This window comes from Eublepharis macularius, chromosome 5, assembly GCF_028583425.1.
Source record: "Eublepharis macularius isolate TG4126 chromosome 5, MPM_Emac_v1.0, whole genome shotgun sequence".
Classification (NCBI taxonomy): domain Eukaryota; kingdom Metazoa; phylum Chordata; class Lepidosauria; order Squamata; family Eublepharidae; genus Eublepharis; species Eublepharis macularius.
In genome coordinates, this window is record NC_072794.1 from 107,757,304 (window position 1) to 107,777,650 (window position 20,347).

The 20,347-nt window shown below is 41.7% G+C and overlaps 1 protein-coding gene across 1 annotated transcript in view; it reads right to left on the reverse strand.

The window, feature by feature from the left end:
- Nucleotides 1–20,347, reverse strand: part of GRM4 (glutamate metabotropic receptor 4) — a 377,446-nt gene that overhangs the window by 115,503 nt on the left and 241,596 nt on the right. The window contains exon 3 of the mRNA XM_054980417.1: nt 155–290. Coding sequence (XP_054836392.1) covers nt 155–290 — 136 coding nt within the window. The remainder of the gene's footprint in view (nt 1–154; nt 291–20,347) is intronic.

The window sequence follows — 20,347 nt, forward strand, 5'->3', positions numbered from 1 at the left end:
AAGTATGCTCAGATTAACATGAGCATACTTGAAGCAGCGACAAGACATCAATTCTAGGAGCTTTCAGTTAACTTAGCTTCTTCCCGTTGCCTTACCCTTCTCTCCCTCTCTCCTTCCCACACAGTCCCTCAAAACCAGACCATTACCCTCTTACTTGATATCATCTTCATTGGCGAAGATGATGACAGCTCGAGCATGGGATGTCTCCAGGAGGCGCCGAATGATCTTATCAAACTCTCCTGCTTTGGGCTCCCGTGGGATCTTGACAGATTGTGCCACACACATGCTCCCTGTGATTGGACAAAACAGCAATGTTAGAGAAGCCTTTGAATTAAAGCACCAGAACAAGCAAAGCCTGGGGCTGCTCTGTCATAGATTGCCTGGAATGGCTCAAGAAAGCCATTGGGAACACATCCTGACATAGCCCAAGATCACTTTTTTCATACTTTTTTCATACCCCCCCTTTAAGTTTGAAAGCAACTACAATTCAAATGTTGGAGAAAAATAAACTGGAATCAAGTTGTGAGCATACGTGTGCGACTCATCTCCAAGAATATTGTTTTGAGCAGGTAGCTAACAACAAATTGTTTGTGCATGGTTGCATCTGTGACTGAAATACTGAAGGCAACATAAAATAGCATGAAATCCTAAAAGAGAAGAGATGTAGGGTTCTTATCCCACCCAAAAGATCTATAGCTGTTTGTAGGCCTCATTCATTCAGTCTGTTTCATTCATGCATACATATCACCTGATTTTTCTACAACTGATTTCCTTGTGGAAGCCCGCAGGCAAAACATTGGCAGGTTAGTTCAAATTCATATGAAAAATTCAGCTCCTAGTCCTTACTGCCTTTTAGGGTTGCCAGATCTCTTCCTGAAGTTTCTCCTTAGTTCTCAGCCTGCCCTGCAAAGCTCCTTCTGTACCTAGGGCCTGTATGAGGTCTTAATCCCAGCCAGCATGCATAGAATCAGGCTACAAAGAGAATTTCAGGAAGCAGCTCCTCAGACTGAACAACCTGAACGCAGGATAAACACAAGCAGACAGCTCATCCCTTGAATAGCCAGCAGTACTGCTATCTCAGGGGTCTTCCCCTGCAGGGCATAACAGTGCCGTCCAAGAAGCTTTCCAGGTATGAAATGAGGTGAGACAGATGGGAAGGGCAAGTGATGCATTCCTAAGGGTACTGTTCAATGTCCCCATAGCTGCAAACAGTGCTGGAATCATACACCATTATTCTTGATTGGTAGGTATTTTTAAGGCCTGTATCACATAAATATTAGTCATTTCTCTCTTCACTGAGTAGAGAGAAATTACAGCGGCATCACTGCCGAATTAGTTTACTTTGGATAAGAGAGACTATTGGAGACTTAAGGCAAATGCCCTGAGCCCGTTCGCCCTGCCCTGAACCCGTTCGCGGGGAGGGAGGGATAAAAACTGAATAAATAAATAAATATTACAAAGATTCCTCTTTTACAAATAAACAAACTGAATACTCCTTGAATTAAAAGGAACTCTCCAAAGGCAGCAAACCTACTACCTCATACCGGGTTTTCAGAAGGGACCCTACACCCCAAATTAATTGGCTTTCGGTCAGTTCATGGCCTCTTCGAAACTGCCAACTGCAGCACCTCACACAGAATCATCCAAGACTTTGCCTCAGACCCACCTACCTCAACAGATAAATTGCCTGTGAAGGGAAACAGCCATTAAAAGGAGCACTAAGGCTCTTTCGTCAAATCCTCTGTTCTCATCCAGATGGAGAGATTTTAGGCCAAACCTCAGCGAGATATCCATTCATAGCCATCAGACAGCAATCTTACAACACAATGTAATTTGGATGGAGGCAGCTGAAGGATCACATTGCCCAGGTGGACTACAGACTGTACAGCCAGGTAACTTTTGTAAATCCTCTTGTGGAAGTCCACTAGTGTGCAAGCCTGTGTACACTAAGGGCCAAACTACTCATGACACTGTTGCCGGGGGGTGGGGGGTCCCAGCACTGAGGAAAGGGGTTTCTTAACTCCCCCCTCCACCCGCAGTTTGTTTGATCTGAACAGATCCCTCAGCTGCTTCTCACCCCAGCTGCAGTAGCTGGGGATAACAATAACATACCTTGTAAACTGCTCTGAGGGGGGTGTTAAGTTTTCCTGAAGGGCAGTGTATAAATTGAACATTGTTGTTGTTGTTATAACTCAACAAGGGATGCTGCCTAAGCCTGTCATCCCAGCCACTACCCCCCAACCTCCCTCCCCATTGCACTGTACCACTGTCCTATCCAGGAGCCAGAACAGATAATTCTCCTTCCCACTTTGTTATCCAGGCACCTTTAAGCAAAGCACAGTAAGCCATACGTGTCCAACAGGGCTTTTTGAACTCATCCCACACCTCACCTCATTGTAGAACTGGCCATTTCCAGTTGCAGGGGAAAGGCAGCCACAGTACAGGTTCTCAATTCCTCCCCCCCCCCCCCCCGAAGACATGAAACAGCATGGTGAGGTGCCAGAAGATTGGAAGTGGGCAAATGTTGTTTCCATCTTCAAGATGGGTCAAAAGGAGGATCTGGGTAACTACCAACCCATCCACTTGCCATCTATACCTGAGAATGCTGTAGATGCTGCCTTCATTTTTATAAATTATTTGGATGAAGGAATAGAAGGAATGCTTATTAAATTTGTAGATGATATTAAATTGGGAGGGGTAGCAAACACCATCAAAGACAGAGTCAGGATACAGGATGAGCTTGACATGCTGGAAAACTAGGCTAAAACAAATAAAATGAATTTCAACAGAGATAAATGTAAAGTTCTGCATTTAGGCAGGAAAAATCAAATGCATAATTATAGGATGGGGGAGACTGGATTTCGGAGTAGTATGTGCCAAAAGGATCTAGGGGGTCTTAGTAGACCATACACTGAACATGAGTCAGCTGTGTGATGTGGTAGCTAAAAAGGCAAATGTGATTTCGGGCTATATCAACAGAAGCATGGTGTCCAGATTATGCAAAGTGTTGATATCAGTATATTCTGCTCTGGTTAGACCTCACCTAGAGTATTGTGTTCAGTTTGGGGCACCACAATTTAAGAAGGATATAGACAAGCTGGAACATGTCCAGAGAAGGGCAAGAGAGATGGTGATCTGGAGATCAAGTCCTATGAGAAAAGGTTGAAGGAGCTCGGTATGTTTAGCTTGCAAAGGAGACAACTGAGAGGTGATAACTATCTTCAAATACTTGAAGGGCTGCCATATAGAGGATGGTGAGGAGTTGTTTTCTGCTGCCCTCAAAAGTCGGACCAGAACCAACAGGTTGAAATTAAATCAAAAGAGTTTTTGACTAAACATTAGGAAGAACTTCCTGACAGTTAGAGCAGTCCCTCAATGGAAAAGGTTTTTAAGAAGAGGCTAGATGGGCATCTGACAGCAATGCTAATTCTATGAACCTGGGCAGATCACGAGAGGGAGGACAGAAAGGGTTACATCAGTACGTAGTTCTCATGCCCCCTTCTTACATGCCTAGGGTAAGGCCAATTGCCACCTTGGGGTCAGGTAGCAATTTTCCCGAGGCTAGTTTGGCTATGGATCCTGGAGGTGTTTTGCCACATTCTGGGCATGGAGGAAGGGTCACTTGGTGTGTGTGGGAGGGAGGTATTTGTGAATTTCCTGCATTGTGCAGGGGGTTGGACTAGACCACCCTAGAGGTCCCTTCCAACCCTATGATTCTATGAACAGTATGTGTTTAACTAATTCATTTAAACAGCTGATCTATGTCATAATTTATTAAAAATATGCTAAGATATTTTAAGGGGTACGCTACGCTAGGCTACATGCCAATGGCTGCCTGCTGCGGAGTGCTGCAGAGCTGCCAGGGCAGCACGACATTGTCATGCAGGGCCCTGGAGTGCTCTTGTGATTCACAGCAGGGCAATTTCAGCCAAAATGAGCCCATTCAGCCTGCTGTGGAGCATGGGAGTACTGCTGGCGGGGGGGGGGGGGCTGGAGAGCTCCTGCACTTCACAGAGGGCCAATTTAGGCCCCAAACAGGCTTGATTTAGCCTGTTGGAGCCCAAATCAGCCCATTGCAGAGCACAGGAGCATGCCCCAGAAACCGTGTTCCCCACCTTCCCCCCTGCCAGCCATGTAAGCGGTGGAGGGAGGTCAGAGGGCAGGAGTGGGGGATCCCTACCCTGAGTGGGGGACTGGTAACCCTACTGAGAAACAAGGCAGATTACACCGTGTAAAACAATGCAATCAATATGATGTGACACCTAATAGGCATAATCAATACAATTGGAATAGAATTACAGAAATGTGAATCAAAGCAAAAAGTATTATACATGAATCCACATGTATAGTTTTGGCTCTTACAGTGGGACACATTTCAAGTTAACATAATTCTAAGTGTAGCACTGGGAACATGAACCTACCTGGTTTTTGCCTGGTTGATTTCTGTAGTTTGCCAGCAAGTATTGTGCCTTTCCTATGATATTGTTCTATATGGATCTCTACTGGGAAAGTTCCCCATGGAGAAAAAGAGTACAATATATTTGCTGGGTTAAAAATATATATAAATGCTTTTAGTATCTTTCCTTAAAGGATCTGGCTGTGTTTGTTGGTCAAGATGGGATATGATGTACATTCGGCCAACAGCCTACTTTACTGCAGTCTTTCCTGGATTAGTTTGACCTCCTGACCACAACAGTGGGAACCTTTAAACCTAATCACTGAGCTAACTCTTGGGGGTTTGTGGAAGCAGCTAATTAAATTTTAAAAAAGAAGAAGAAGAAGAAGAAGAAGAAGAAGAAGAAGAAGAAGAAGAAGAAGAAGAAGAAGAAGAAGAAGAAGAAGAAGAAGAAGAAGAAGAAGAAGAAGAAGAAGAAGAAGAAGAAGAAGAAGAAGAAGAAGAAGAAGAAGAAGAAGAAGAAGAAGAAGAAGAAGAAGAAGAAGAAGAAGAAGAAGAAGAAGAAGAAGAAGAAAGAGAGACCAGAAAGAAAATTGGATGAGTAAGTGTTCTGACTTGCTGAGATTTAACCCCCAACATCTGTTTGCTCTGGTCTCTTCAAAAATACCACCTGCTCTTGCTCCATGTAAACTTCTGCAGAGGCCAATCAGGTAAAAAAGGGTGATGAAAATCTTTCAGGAGTTTCCAGACATAATTGATAGTCTCAATTTGCATGTGAAAAGCTATATCACTGCCTCACTTGCCACAAAAGGATTCCAACTAATGCAAAGGTCAAAGTAATTAGCACAGGACTACTGTTACAGAGACCCATCTCTCAGTGCTCTTTAGCTGCATAAAGTGAAGGGGAAAAGAAAATAAGAAAATAATAACAGCAAAAAGCAAAAATTCCTGAAAATGTCTACAACCCTTACTAATATTGATGATTGTTTACTGATAGTGCCAAAGTACACCCACTGAAATCTCAATGAATTCATCTTAGCATCTTTCTTTCTAAAAGCGTAGGGATGGGATTCAAGCTGGTCTGCAAACCATGTTATCTGGCTTGAATGCAGATTTGCAATAACCGATTGGGGCTTTGTACATGCACAGGAGCACTCTGGTCTCTGTAAAGAAGCCTAGGTTTTTTGTTTTACTTAAACTTGCCAAGTCAAGCCTATGATGTATTTCATTATCTTTAAAGAAATCTTTAATGCTGGACGTTTTACACAGGCTATTCCTCTGCTCCTCTAAACTCCTTCTTCCGTTCCACCCACAGCATAATTTCAGTTATGAACAAATTGTCATCGTCGTCATCCCCCCCCCCCCGGCCCAGCCCATTTTCAGTATTCTCCATGGCTCTCACTTTACACCTCCACATTCAGATCATCAGATGATTCAGAAATGGGAGTAGCTCTGGGTCACATCCCCAATCATCCATCCCAGTTTCTGCCATGTCAGTGCTGCAGCTCCAGTTGGAGCAGACCTAGCCTCTGCCTCCCTGTCAAAACATCATTTGCACAAATACACACAAAACAAAATAATTCCTTGTATTATAACAGCCACAGAGTGAGCAGGGAGATGGTTTTTCCATAGTGAGAGGAACCCCTGAAGGTAGGAGGTTAATGGAGAGCAACTCATGAATAACCATGAGCAACAACTATTTATGAAGGGAACACAAATTCTGAAATATCTGATATTTTAATTATTTTGTAATGGTTACAGGCTAAATGAGGGGCAATAGGCAGAGGAAGGCAGGCAGCAGCAGTCAATGAACAGTCTCCTTCTCCCAAGTTTTATCAAAGAACAGCCAACAGAAAGAAATAATAATATGAAAGAGCTAAGTTATCACGGAGCTTTCTTATCACTGGGCCACCATAGTCACTAATGGAGACAATTCAGGCTTATCAGATGATGACCAAGTAGAGAAGTGATCCATTCAAGTGAATAGTTATGACATTATTGCAGGCACATAGCCCAACCCATTGCAAGATACCACTTGCTGGTGATCAAAAAGGCAGTATCCTTGAGCATTGATATAATTATCATATTATCAAATAATAATTGTAGTTATCAAATGAAAAATGTGGAGCTGTGAAGCCAGCCTTAGTCTAAGACGACAGACACAGCATATTTCCATACAGTACTTATTTTAGGGATTGGCAGTGCTTGTGCAATGCACCTGATTTCCCCAATGTTCCTATGTATCTGTGGCTGGTGGGAATAACTATAGGAACTGGACAGTTATAGACATGTCAAGGGGAGGAGAGGGTAACTCATTTTCCATAGGAATATTTCTTATGGCTGCAATTGTGTGTTTTGGCATCCAAATGGGGAGGAAGGCACTAGCCATGTAGTCATAGCCAGGAGAGAGGTGAACATTTTGCACTTTTGTGTATGATGTATCTCCAGCAAGGAAGAATCAGGACCTTCCTATCTCTATCAGCAGCTTCCCAGGCAGCTTCTCAAGCAGGAAACTGGTTACAGCATGCCAAGATATTCCTTTTATTAGACTTTAGGCTATGAGAGTCAGTAGTCTGTAGCTATCCATCTCAACACCTTGGCTTAATCCCTGCATGCTAGCAAGGGTGGACAGAACAAGAAGAAAAGAACAGCGTAGTAGTGCAGGGCAGAGATAAGGAAAAGATCTATTTGGGGAGGCAGACAGCTCTGGAGTTTTAGCATTTATTAGATCTGATCTATATTATGTAAATTTGTTTGCTTTTTAAATTGTGTTTGTACTTTATGTTTTCCTAATTGGCATAATAATGCAAACGTTGGAAAAAGTATAGGGATTTAGCTGTGCATGAGGAAACACAGACTGGGAGACCTTCTGTATTCCTTATCATTCTCCATGTATATAAAAGCCATTTCTGAGAATTATGCCATGCTCCAGGGCTGTTCTGTTGGCACATGACCAGGGAGCCTTGTTCAGTGAATCAGCTGGATAAAAAGGAGGAGGAGACACTAGCCTGCCCCTGAGAATTGGCTTTCAAATGGGCTCCCACTGGGGAGGAAAATAGATAATAAATAGAGAGGGAATGGAACAACATATTTCATTGCTTCCCTTCTCATTTAAAGAAGATGTTCTGAATTGGGTTGTTAAAACATAGAAGATGCACTGAGAAATTAGATCCTGGCCCTATAAACATTTATTCCATCAAGAAGAACTAAGTACTTTGAGGGTTTCCTTTTCCAAAACTGAGTTATAGTGAGTCATTACATTCTCTGGCTGCTCATTCTTCCTTCCTGGTCAAGAGGGAACTCAAGGAGGGTTGCTTAACTTTTCATAGGCTTTTCACAGTGGGGGTAGTTTTACTGTCAGTGACCATCTATTCAGTATTTGTCCACCTCCATTGAGGAAAGGCAGGACTGCCATGTGCTTTAAAAACATATTTTATGTACCTCTTAGGTAAATCCCTTAATTTAGATCTATTTGCATAGTTAACATGTCTCCTGTATACAGTGTCACAGTACAATCCTAAACAGAGTTACAACCTTCTGAGTCCAGTGAAGTTGAAGGAACAGCCTCTTCCTCCCTGTCCTAGCATCATGTGATGGTATTAATGGACACAGCTATCTGCTGTGCAAGTATTCTAATAACTAACCGAGAGCAACCAGAAGATAACCATCATGGGTGTGGGCAAGATAGGCAGGAATTCTTCCCGGAAACTTTCTGTCACAGACATTTTCCCTCTGATTCATGCTTATCCCTCTGTTTTGTATTTTATTCTCATTTCTAGTTTGGCTTTGACTTTGACCAAAAAGTGACATTAAGGTTGAGTTTATGATTTATGAAAGAGTCATAATATTGGAAAGGCTTGAGAGATGCCAGATATGTCTTTAAACCCTAAACCAACATGAGAATTACTTCTGCCTAATATATGTTATTCTTATAACATGTGTTTTTAAATTCTTATTATGAATGAATGCTTGCTGCATCTGATGAAATAAGATTAAATTTACATAAACTTATTCTGGAATAAATTATTAGTCTCTGAAATGCCACTGATTTCCTGGTAGTAGTATGGCTACCCACCTGGAATTACACACTAAACCATGAAATTAAAGAAAAAACATAGTAGTGGAAACCCACAAAAGATGCAAGAGTCTTTACAACAATATGATAAAATTTTCCCAACACAATTTGAATGTCAAAAAGTGACCTTTTTGCTGGCAGCCAGTGTCTAGCACCGCAGGATTCAGGCAAAGCAGATGACATTATTTCACTCAATAAAGAGTTTTGTAATGACTGAAATGTGTAGGGACATTTTTATCACATAGGAAATTTAAAAATTGCACTTTTTGTAGGTTTCTACTATGGTGTCTTAGCCAACTGGAAAATGGACAAGCTTACCTTAGAAAAGAGTCCAGTAGCACCTTTAAGATTAACCAACTTTCCTGTAGCATAAGCTTTCAAGAACCACAGTTCTCTTCATCAGATGCATGCTTCTGATGAATGCATCTGATGAAGAGAACTGTGGTTCTTGAAAGTTTATGCTACAGGAAAGTTGGTTAATCTTAAAGGTGCTACTGTACTCTTTTCTATTTTGCTACTACAGACTAACACAGCTAACTCCTCTGAAGCTTACCTTAGGGGTCTCTTTCCACTAGACATGTAGGTGCTTCTCTTAGGAGCTCCCCAGCTTCCCATGAAAGTCTGCCTCCAGGAGTGAAGATAGGAATAGGCCCCCCACTGAGACTCTCCATCTCAGAATGATCTGGAGATGATTCCTCAAATGGGTGATAAATGTTCAGAGTTGATTGTTAAAGAACCCACTACAGGTTGGAGAATGTGCCTCCCATCCCAGTAGTGGAGAGAAAGCAAAGTGTTTGTGCAAATGAAAAGAGAACAATTTGGAAGAGACAGAGGGAGAAGCAGACAGTACTGGGAGTTAGCCAATGCACCTTAAGAATGCCATATCTCCCACCACTGATATCTGATGTGAGTTAGTAAATGTGCTCCCCTGCAGGAGTGCCTCTGGCTCAACCTATGCTATAGTAAAAACTGGGCTCCTCTCATTTTCTTTATCGAGACTGTGGCTTTGGCTTAATTACTTCTTCATCGTTCAACTCTGGGTTAATGGTTATAATCAGAAAAGGGAAATTGGGCAGCCTGCCTAGCGTTGCACCTTTATTGTTAAAAAATAGAGAAAAGAAAAGGGGTCATCCCTCAATCCCTCAATTCCCCATTAACAAAACCAAAAGACACCTCCGCCCTTGCTCCCAATCTCACTGTGGTGGACTGTTTTAAAAAAGAGAGGTATCACTGGTGTAGGAGGCTATGAGTGAAACGTAACACTGATTCTCATGCTGACAGCACAGCAGCAGCCCCCCCCCCCCACTCACACATTTCTCTGCCAATCACATTTTGGGCATGGCATGAAACAACATTATGGCCCTACCATTAAGACAAGATAGATCAAGGGCAAAATGCAAAGGATCATAGTAACGTGGTTTGCATGGTCTACTCTAATCCAAACACAGTAACTTAAAAAAAAACAGGTGTTCAAAGGCAGAGTGCATTGAGTTAAGTGCCAGTCACAGGTGCAGCAGGTCTCTCCACTGTGACAGCAGGTGAACTGTGACAAGAAATCTGATGCTGAGATGAAGGCCTTTATGGAAATACTTCACTCTTAATTTTGAAGCCTGGAAATAGCTCCACAATGCTTTTCAGTTCCAGAGTTCAGAGATCAGAACTGAGGATGGAACTCAGTCAGATCCACCCACATAGCGAGTGTTTCCTCCTGAGCATCTAAAGAAAGTATTCTCCCCCTCATCATGTTAACGCAACTTCAAAGTGCAGGCAAACATGGCATCAACAGGCAACAGCAGCACACAAAACTAATTTATTGACACTATCCATGAGGCAGGATTTTTTTTTTTTCGCTGTACTGTGCTGGTTGACAATGGAGTGCTCTCCTGCTTGGGTTTGCTGCTGTTGCTTTGTGGTTTCATGCCATTGTGTGCACCTGCCAGCACTCATCTTCTTCATGGTCCCTTGTTATGTGTGTTTTGTGCTTGAAGGTAAACTCATTGAATCAGCGGGATTTTGGACTAAGAGTGGAGACTAATGGTTGGTAACAAAGTGGTTTGGGGTTAAGCATAAAGCCACATTTTCTTCCCCCCCCCAAAAAAAAATCCTTGAAAAGAACAATGTGTGCGTCCTCAGCTGCCCAATTCTTGTCTTACGCCTTTCCACAAGTTTTCTTCTGGGTGCATAAACCCCAAATCCCATTGTTTTATGTGTGCTCAAACTTAGTGGGTTGATGATTTGGAGGGAGGACTGTGTTTTGTTTGATTTTAAATGCAAAAACAAGTGCCACAAAGCCTCATTTCCACAACTCCCCTTAAAAAGAACAGCATGCATGTCTGCGTGAGCAGCCAATACCCACCTTGTGCATGTGCAGGATGCTGAAACTCATGATAACAAAAAAACCCCGAATGGACTAGATCTGAATACCCACTTGGAACAACAATAACAACAACATTTGATTTATATACTGCCTTTCAGGACAACTTAATGCCCACTCAGAGTGGTTTACAGATCAATCATGGAACACAATTAGTTTGGAACCCCAAATTTGAAACTGAAATGGAATTTTTTTCAGTGCTTACCCCAATACTCCTTGTGCATCATTGGGATCATTCTGTCTGTTCTAACATATCAGTGCCACAGATTTCTAGATACCAGATCCAAACATTTCCATGACAAAATTAAAGTGGGCAGCCTTGCCTCAAAATTAGGGGGTGCACAAGAACAAAATTAGTTTTGGCTTGTTTTAGTTTTAAAATGTTAAACTTTTTTGTATTTTATTTGTTATATTATTACACTTATAAGATGTGTTTGTTTTATTTAATTCATTTTTCATATGCATCGATTTCAACAGACAATATCTATTGTTCAACAGACAGATCCTTCCTGCCCTATTTCAGATTCATGGAAGAAAGGATTTCCATTAAAATCCTCACTTGCTTAGCAGACAGATGCAGGTTCTGTCAACCCAGGAAAGCTACTTTGTAGGCACAGGGGAATCCTCATGAATGAGTCCAGCCATTCAAATGTAAAATGTTGGAGTGGGGGGTGTCTATCTTTAAATAGAAACAGAGCATACAGTTGATGGAAGCGAAACCCTGGCCATTCTTATACACCTTGCTTGCTGTGGTTTGTTGTTTGAAGCATTTTTCATGGTGGAGGACAAAGTTTAGCTCCCCTCCCCTGAACACTCCACTTTAGCTCCCCCTCTGCTCCAGCTTTCTTTAACCCTAAATGCAAGCTTTCTTGTCTTTTTCCCTATAGTGACTCATTGCCACTAGAGGGGGATTTCTCTTGCAGAAACAATGGCCATTTTAAAATGAAATTGCAATAAGAGATCTCATCACTGATCTCTCCTGTCTCAATTTTTTTTGTCTCAGAGTTTATTTGCCTCTCCCTTTCAGGTATGCTGCTGATTGTGCTGCACCTACATTAAGATGGCATAGTATATGCTGCCCTTTGCCAGGGTGAGTGGTTATTGGATGTGCCTATGCTCCCCAGTCTACAGTGTTGCATACATCTATGCCAGCATATGCAAGCAAAACATCTGCCTCTGTTTGCTTATTCCAGAAGCAGCTCTACCTATCATGGGAGGGAAGGCAAATCCATTCATACCAGCCCCCAGGGTTTTCAAGGCAAGAGACTAACAGAGGTGGTTTGCCATTGTCTTCCTCTGAAGAGCGACACCGGTCTTTCTTGGTGGTCTAAAGAATTCTTTATTCCATATTTTTCTCAGTATACTTTTAAAAAATTAACACCTGTATGATTCTCAAATATTCATGAGCTGAGACATGAAGATAAAATAATGAGATTCAAGACCAAACTCTGAGAGTTGTCAAATTTAGATTTTCACCAATATTGAGCTAAAGGATGTGCAGTTTTTAGATTTTCAAATACTACTACCATGGCTCTCCAATTACAGTTTAAAGCAAATTAACCACTCCCAATTTAAATGGCTGTTCCAGTCTACAGGTCAGGAATAGGAAGATTTGCTGTTGGGAATAGGCAACGGAAAGAAGACAGGGAGATTAACTCCATTCACGTATAACAAGATTTGCATGCTTAACTTCAGCAAGCTGCTTTGGTATTTCTCCTCTCTGAATAAAAAACAACATCAAGAAAGAAAGAAAGAAAGAAAGAAAGAAAGAAAGAAAGAAAGAAAGAAAGAAAGAAAGAAAGAAAGAAAGAAAGAAAGAAAGAAAGAAAGAAAGAAAGAAAGAAAGAAAGAAAGAAAGAAAGAAAAGCTAAATCAGCTAAAAGTGCAAGTACTTGGTGGTTCCCAAAGGAAATAAGGTTTTACACACACACACACACACACACACACACACACACACACACACACATAAACACATGTATGCGCACAATAATAGACAGACAGAGAAAGAGAGTACAGTGTGCTATTATTAGGTTCCAGCTGAGGAGAGAGACAGCATTGGACTAGGTGTGGCTCCTCCTAATAGTCTCTCATGCTAATATTTCTCTGCCTCCCCTTTGCCATTCTCTGGAATAGCTTATTTTCTCAAAACCATCCTCTAGAGACTCTAGCTCTGATTATTATTTTCTATCCTCCCTCCTGCTGTGTACCATCTAATAACTAGCATTTGGACAGCAGCAAAAGAAGCAGACCCAAAGCAGTGAGCTATGGCCGTGAACATCCCAAACCAACTGGAGCTCTGAAATTCCGGACGTTCTTCTATCAGGTTTTATAGACAGATAGCCAGAGACATGTCTTGAACCAAGGAACTTACAGCCTCAGTAAGGACAAAAGAAGACAGTTTCTTTAAAAGTGTCTATGTCTGTAAAACCAGGAAGAGAGCCAAAATCTAAAGAGGAGCACTGCTGATGCCTGATCCGCATCCCACAAATTCTATCCGCCAGTCTGTGCCATATAACTTACATTTTAGTTAACAGGTAATACTTTTTTAAAAAAATTAATGGCTGGGAGCTGGGCCAGATTTGCTGCTTTTCCCCTTATGGGGAAGCAGATGGACAGAGACAGGCAATTGGATCAACAAGTTCCAAAACTGATAGGTCAGCATCACAAGGGAGCCAAAAAGCAGCAAAAGAAGAGTAAACACTCATCTTGCACAACTTGGGATGTGTTGTGGCTCACATCACCTCAGCCCCCAGAGAAGGCAGCTCTTTAAAGAGTTCTAGCCGCTTAATGATTGTTTCCATGGAAATAAAGAGGCAAATCCAACATCAGCAGCAGTTTGCAAACATCGTGTGCAGGGAAATTCAGGGATAGTATTTATACACATGCATACAATTGCCATGCAGATATGCATACAACAGTGTGGAAACTGATCTTGTACACACACATACATGAATGTACTGAGAGAGTTTCTAAAAATTTAGCTTGCTATTAAACAGCCTTTGGATGATGATTTTAGAAAAAACTAAGTTTTGTGACTATATTCATTATGAAAATCAAACAAATTGTCTTGCCTAATTTAGTCTATAATTGCTGCTGACAGTAAGAAGCTAGGAGATACAGGGCATGAATTGCCCACCCCCTTGTCCTTGGATTTTATTTGGCCACCTGGCTGCAAAGATTTCACTTGGCATTGCCTAATAGTATCATCTTCACAACAATAAGGACAAGAAACCTCTTTTAAAACAGATACTATGAATGCTGAAATCAGCATTCATTCTAAGTTTCTTTGTTCTTTTAAAATCATACAGAATATATATGTCTACAAACGTATCCAGAGGAAATCCCAAATCTTTCATGTACCAGAACTTCCAGCTAGATGGATAGCTTGTTCAGAATGGTACCTTCATACTAGTAAGGTGTTTTGCATTCAACATATCCTTTGAAGAACCCCAAGGCCCATTACTGCCATTTCCTTAATTGAGCCCTGATGTTGTGAACAAAATTTCAAAGGCCCATCTGTGCTGTGTATTACCATAGGGCAGTGCTATTTTCAGGAGATATCTGTCAACTTATAATGAGCATAAGCCCAGCATCTGCTCAGTGTTATAGCCCTTCAACAATGTGTAGGAATTGAAGTACATGCTATAGAGTCCAGTATTGTGAAATAGCCATCAAAGAACCAATTACTTCTCATTTCTCTGTGCAAGACGGTGCTTGAATAGAGGTGGTGCATGGAAAGGGGTTTTTTTTGTACTGCTGGTAGCAAAGTTCCCTCCCCCAATCTGGGAGATCTTCTAGCTCTTTTCTCTACATGTGACCGAGGGTCCACCCTCCATTGGTTATCACATTTCCCCAGCTAGGCACACAGCCCCAGAGAGAGATGAAGAACTAATCCATGCAGACGGGGGAGTCTTGAATAGAGACAGAGAGTTAAATCATAGCTCTTCCAAGCCATTACAAGAGGTAGGTGCTGCCCCCTATAATTCAAGCACTAGCCTGTGGGCACATTATGAACAGCATCAGAAGATACTGTTTTTAGTAGAGTTCATATAAACGTAAATAGACCCAGGTCATAGGAGTTTTAAAGGTCAAAGCCATCACTTTGAACTGTGTTCCAAAACAGTTGAGGAGTCAATGCAGACCTTTCAGAACTGAAGAAATATACTCCGAATGGCTAGCTCCAGTCGAAAGTCTGTCTGTCATGTTCTGAACTAGGTGATATTTCTGTACAATCTTAACCTCAGTAGCTTAGCTTACCCAAGATTGTCTGGGTCTGGAAGCTACGTAGGGTCAGCCACGGTCAGAAATTGGATGGGAAACTATCAGGGAAGACTAGGGTTGCTCTGCAGATGAAGGAAATAGTAAACCACATCTGATCCTCACTTACCTTGATGGGGTCACCATAAGTTGGTCACAACTTGATGGCGCACACACGTGCATACATACAATTTCTCCTATCTGCTTTAAATTTGGTAAGGAAGAACTCTTCCATAAGGGATTACGTTTCTGAGAATTTCATCCCAATTGTTTTAAGAGGAGAAAATTTAAAGCAAAAAATGTGTAGTATCTTTAATTGCTTATAGAATAGGGACAGTTTCTCTTATCTGCCTGAAATTTGGCAAACAGGACCCTATAGATGAAGGTACAATTCATGTAAATTTGATCCTATCCCAGTTGGATGGGGGAACTTTGCAGCCGCACATTTGTTTCAAGTTGGAATGAATAACTAAAATGAAAAAGTATATAGGAAAAAAATTAAGAAAATGCTTTTTTTAAAAGGACAATGCATTAAAAATGGAAACAAAAAAATCACACCCCTACTAGCCTCACTTTTTCTTCAGAAGAGTCATTTCATTAACCTCTCCTTTTTTGCCTTTCTTACTATACTATATAAGCAGCTCTGGCTCAAACTAAGATTCCTTCACAGGCTTACTTGCCAGCCTTCTTGGCAGGGAGCCAACAGATGGCTTTTTCACTTTCCCCTGCAAGGACTCCTGAGGTTTACATCAATGTAGCTGCCAGAAAGGGATGGATTCAAAATCCCCAAAGCTGCTAGACTTTCAATAAATGATGGTTTTACAGGAAAGTGTGCCAATAGTAGTTCTTCAAGCAGCCCTGAAATACTGTCCCCCACCCCCGCAAGTCAAGCTCTTTTTCTGCAAAATGCATCTTTCCCATGTCAGTTCTAGCCAGCTATTACAAGTTACCAGACAGGTCCCACTCTCTCAGAGTCATAAGAACACAGTGGTGGCTAATTGGGTGCTAATGAAGGGAACCAACAGATCAGTGTAACAGTGGCCTTACCAAACAGGAGCAAACATTTTGGTTTTAATGGTGTGGCAGCATACAGACAGTTGCCAGACTTCCTGTATTTCAGCTCACATCCCATTTAAAGAATTACTGAATAGAAATTACACCCACTGACACAGAAGAACACATTGCTCTGTAGCTCCAGATGTGTGCCACTTGGCTGTGATTACATATCCTAACCTGGATGGCCTAGCCTAACTTTATCTCATCAGATCAAAGCAGGGTTGGCTGTGGTTCCTGTTTGGATGGGAGACCACCAAGGAACCTATAGGCAAACCTTATCTCTGTTTGTCTCTTGGAAGAACTCTGCATATGCTCAGGGGTGTTCTTCTCTCAGGTAGTTAGCAACTACAGTTCACATTATGTTTTCACTACTGTATATTGAACGTTTTTAAAGTTATGTTAATGTAATTACTTTATCCATTATACACACCTTGTCTCATATTTAATTTTCACAGCCTTCTGATTTATTCTATTGCACTGCCACTTTCATGTACAAATGTGATAAATATATTCTCAGCCCCCTATCTAAGTTTTTCTTCCCTTTTTTTTCAAAAATGGAAGAAAGAAGGGAAGACAAGGAGATGGAGAGAGAGAGAAAACTGACCTAAGTCTAGTAAAGACAGCTTCTTCACAATGCTGTGTCTTCTGAAGAGGGATGCAGCAGGAAGCAGATGTGAAACATTCGGGCATACAGAGTTCCCCACTGGCCTTGTTTAAGTCCTTGTATTAATCCTGCCTTAAAGCTGGGAGCTATTCCAGCAGCAGCTAAATTCAAAAGTGCTACAAGGTGCTCCAGCCCCAAACCAGGGCTATGCGAGTTGGTGAGGTCGAAATAGGCAGATAATATAGTGGGAAATTCTGCCTTTGGGGGATGTCATGGCCTTGCTATCACCTTGCACTGCAGCTGATTGGGAGGTGGGGGACAGACAGCAGAGTCTTTTCTGTTACAACAGGAAGAGGGTCAGACTTCAAAACATGTGGGTATGATTCTTGGTTGTTCTCCTATGTTCAGATCCTGAAAGAAGGGTGAGCGTGGCTCAGGTATATTCTGGACCTCTGTTCTTTTATGTGTCCACTTCTTATACACCTACTCCTTGCCTCCCTCACCCCTAGGCTGAATGACTTGGAAGAATCCTGATCTAGATTTCTCAAGGTATTTTAATGTGATTCTTATATTTATATGTACAGATAAATGCTAGAATTCATATTCACACCTTTGGAGAACTTGGTGGAAATCACACAATCTGCATAATTCCCAATTTGCAAATCAGAATTTATGAATATTCAGTTAAAGTTGCATGCCCAAGATGGCACTCAGTCAATGCAGAACTCCAAGGGATTTGAATGAACTTCAGCATTAAGCTCTGTAACAGATATGGGAGAATGCACTCAGTCAATAAAGAACTCCCAAATGAATAAGGCCCTTGATATCTCTGATCCAGTCATGTGAGGTTCACACTGGCTAATGAATTATGAGGTTATGAATTGCCTAGTAACAGTCTGCAAATAGCACCTATCGAATTAATGAAATATAAATTACCCAAATGTGAATAGCCAATTGCAAGGCTGTATAATATAAATGCCTATAATATAAATGCCTGTAAATGCATACTTTCCTTTTCAACATTACAGTTATAAAAATGGTCTTTTTATCAGACTTTACAAACCAATCAAGTATAAATGTCTCAAATGGCATAGTTAAAAGTATGCAAACTTTTGGGGGGGAGGGATCTGTAAATAAGGCACTTAGATATGGTAACAACCGAAGTCAACAATAGGTTTAATTTTCCAGACCCTTTTTAAGAAGAGAAATTCCCCTGGACATCATATACAGAGAAGGACACATCAGCATTCATAAGCAGTACTACATGTCAATATCTGAAATGAGCATATCCTTTGCCTTCCAAGGTAGTAACCCCGATCAATGAACAACTAACCTCAGGACAAGGAGTCATTTCTATACCATGAATTTGCCTTATGCGCCATTAACTGTAAAGGGATGGGCTGTTAGGCTCCTTGTCCACATTTAATCAACGTGTAGTCTGCTGAAACTTCCCTCCTTTCCCCCCCCCCTCACAATCCCAGGCAGAACAATAGCTTGGCTGATTGTCTGGCAGAGGGTAGAGTAACGAAACCAAGAACAGTAAGGAACACTCACTGACTCTGCTTAAGTTCTTGGTAGAAGAAAGTATTGTCTTTTTCCCCCACCAGGATCCTACTATAGGGCCATGAAACCACTAAACAATGGCAGAATCCTAGTTGCTGTAGAAATGCTGTGCTTTGTTAGTGAATGCCAATAGGTTTTCAGCTTTTTGGTCATCCAGTTGTTGAGAGAAAACTTTAACATACTGATATGTTGAATTTTGAGGTCAGGTATAGGCAGTTTCAAAAAGATTATATGCAAAGCTATCTTTTTCTATTGAGAAAGAAAACATGGATGCAGAATGCAGTTTAAATGCAAGTCCTACAGGAAAATCCATCTCTATCTTCACCATCACAGCTCAGGAATCTTTTCCCATTTACCCCATCATTCCCCTCAGCCTGCATAAGCACCAGGGATGTTCTTTATTCCAGAGACTACAACCAGTGGGCTAGATATAGAAGGATGCTGGCACAGAGAAGACGTAGGCTTCATCTGCGATCGTGATGCCTTAGAAGAGCACTACCCCTGCCTAGCCCTAGGAAAACCAACAAGGTCAGTGCTCCTATGATGTTCAAAGGGAAAAATCAGCCATTGTTTACATAAGAAAAGACTGTGGCTGCATTAGAACCCCTTGTAGCACAGTCTTCCTTAACTCAAACAGGATACAGTCCATGGTTCCCCTAATGGTTCTCCAGAACCAGTTCTCCAGAACCAAGCTGAACAAGAGGCTATCTTGTCAGGAGGACCATCTTTGGATATACAGTCCCCCTGATTTCTATGGGGAAGGAAGGACCGGAACCGCCCTTTGTCTCAATGAAAAAGAAAACCCATCAAGGTTTCTAATGGGGAATTCTGTATCTGTACATATCTGGAGTTCTTACTAGGTGGTGGTGGGGGAAGGCTACTAGTCATACTGCCACTCTTGGTTCTGAAGGCCCTTTTCCAGGTGAAGAAGCTCCACTTTTTCCAAGAGACCACTGCCTTTTCCCTGAGCAGCTTTTACAGTGAAAGATTCATGAGCCACTTTCTTTATTTTAGAAAAATGTTTCCTTTTCATCCTTTTTGCTATTTTTCCTTCTATGTTTTTGGGCATATCACCTAATTTGCATAGCCAGAATGTTTTACAGCTGTGCGAACCCCCAAATCTCCCAGACTCAGTGGCACCTCCACTGCTTCAGCTTTTTCTGCCAGGCTTCACCACTGGTCTCCTTTTGACCTTGGGAGGAACTACCAGCTTAGCTGTCTCTGTTATTTCTCTGTAGGCTTCTTCAATCCAGCCTCACAGCTCCAGCTGTGAGCACGTCATAGTTAACCCTTCCAGCTCAGTTCCAAAGCTGCAGGCACCCAAGCCTGGATCCGCCAGCCTGCAGACCCCACTCACTCCCCATTTAAAACCATTGCTCCTGCCTCCCCCAAAAAACCCACTTGCCAGCGCCCCACTATTCTCAGGCAGCCACCATCGCCTCTCCTCAGCTCCCCAGGCATTGTCTTGGATTCTGGGGGGAGGTGACTGAGACTCCAGCATGCCACCATTTACTCTGGACTTGGGAGGAGGGATGACTTCAAGATTTTGGCTCAAATTGCTTGTGCCACCGATTATTTTTGGACTGATTGCCGAACCCTCCTCTCAACATCAACTTTTATGTACATAGTTATTTTCTTTTGTGTTACCTTTGAAATCGATTCCACTTGCTCTGAGTGTGTGCATTGATTTATTCTATTCATTTGTCCTGTTTTATTACTGTAATGTAATAAACTATAATGGTTGTGTTATTTTGCTCCATTATTTGATTGCTTTGTATAGTTCCAGTTGCTTTATTTGCTATTTTTATTATTTGATTATTTACTTATTTTGTGTTACATTGATTCCACTGGCCTTAAGTCAATGTTTTCTTTCTTTGCTCAATTTTTTTTATCATTCAGCTGCTTTGTGATATTTAATTGTGATGTTGTAGATAGGGAACCCTCCTTCCCTCCCTTGCTCTGGTCCATGGAAAAAGCAGCCTAGATTCTAGAAAGGAAAAAAGATTTTTGCTTTTAATCTGG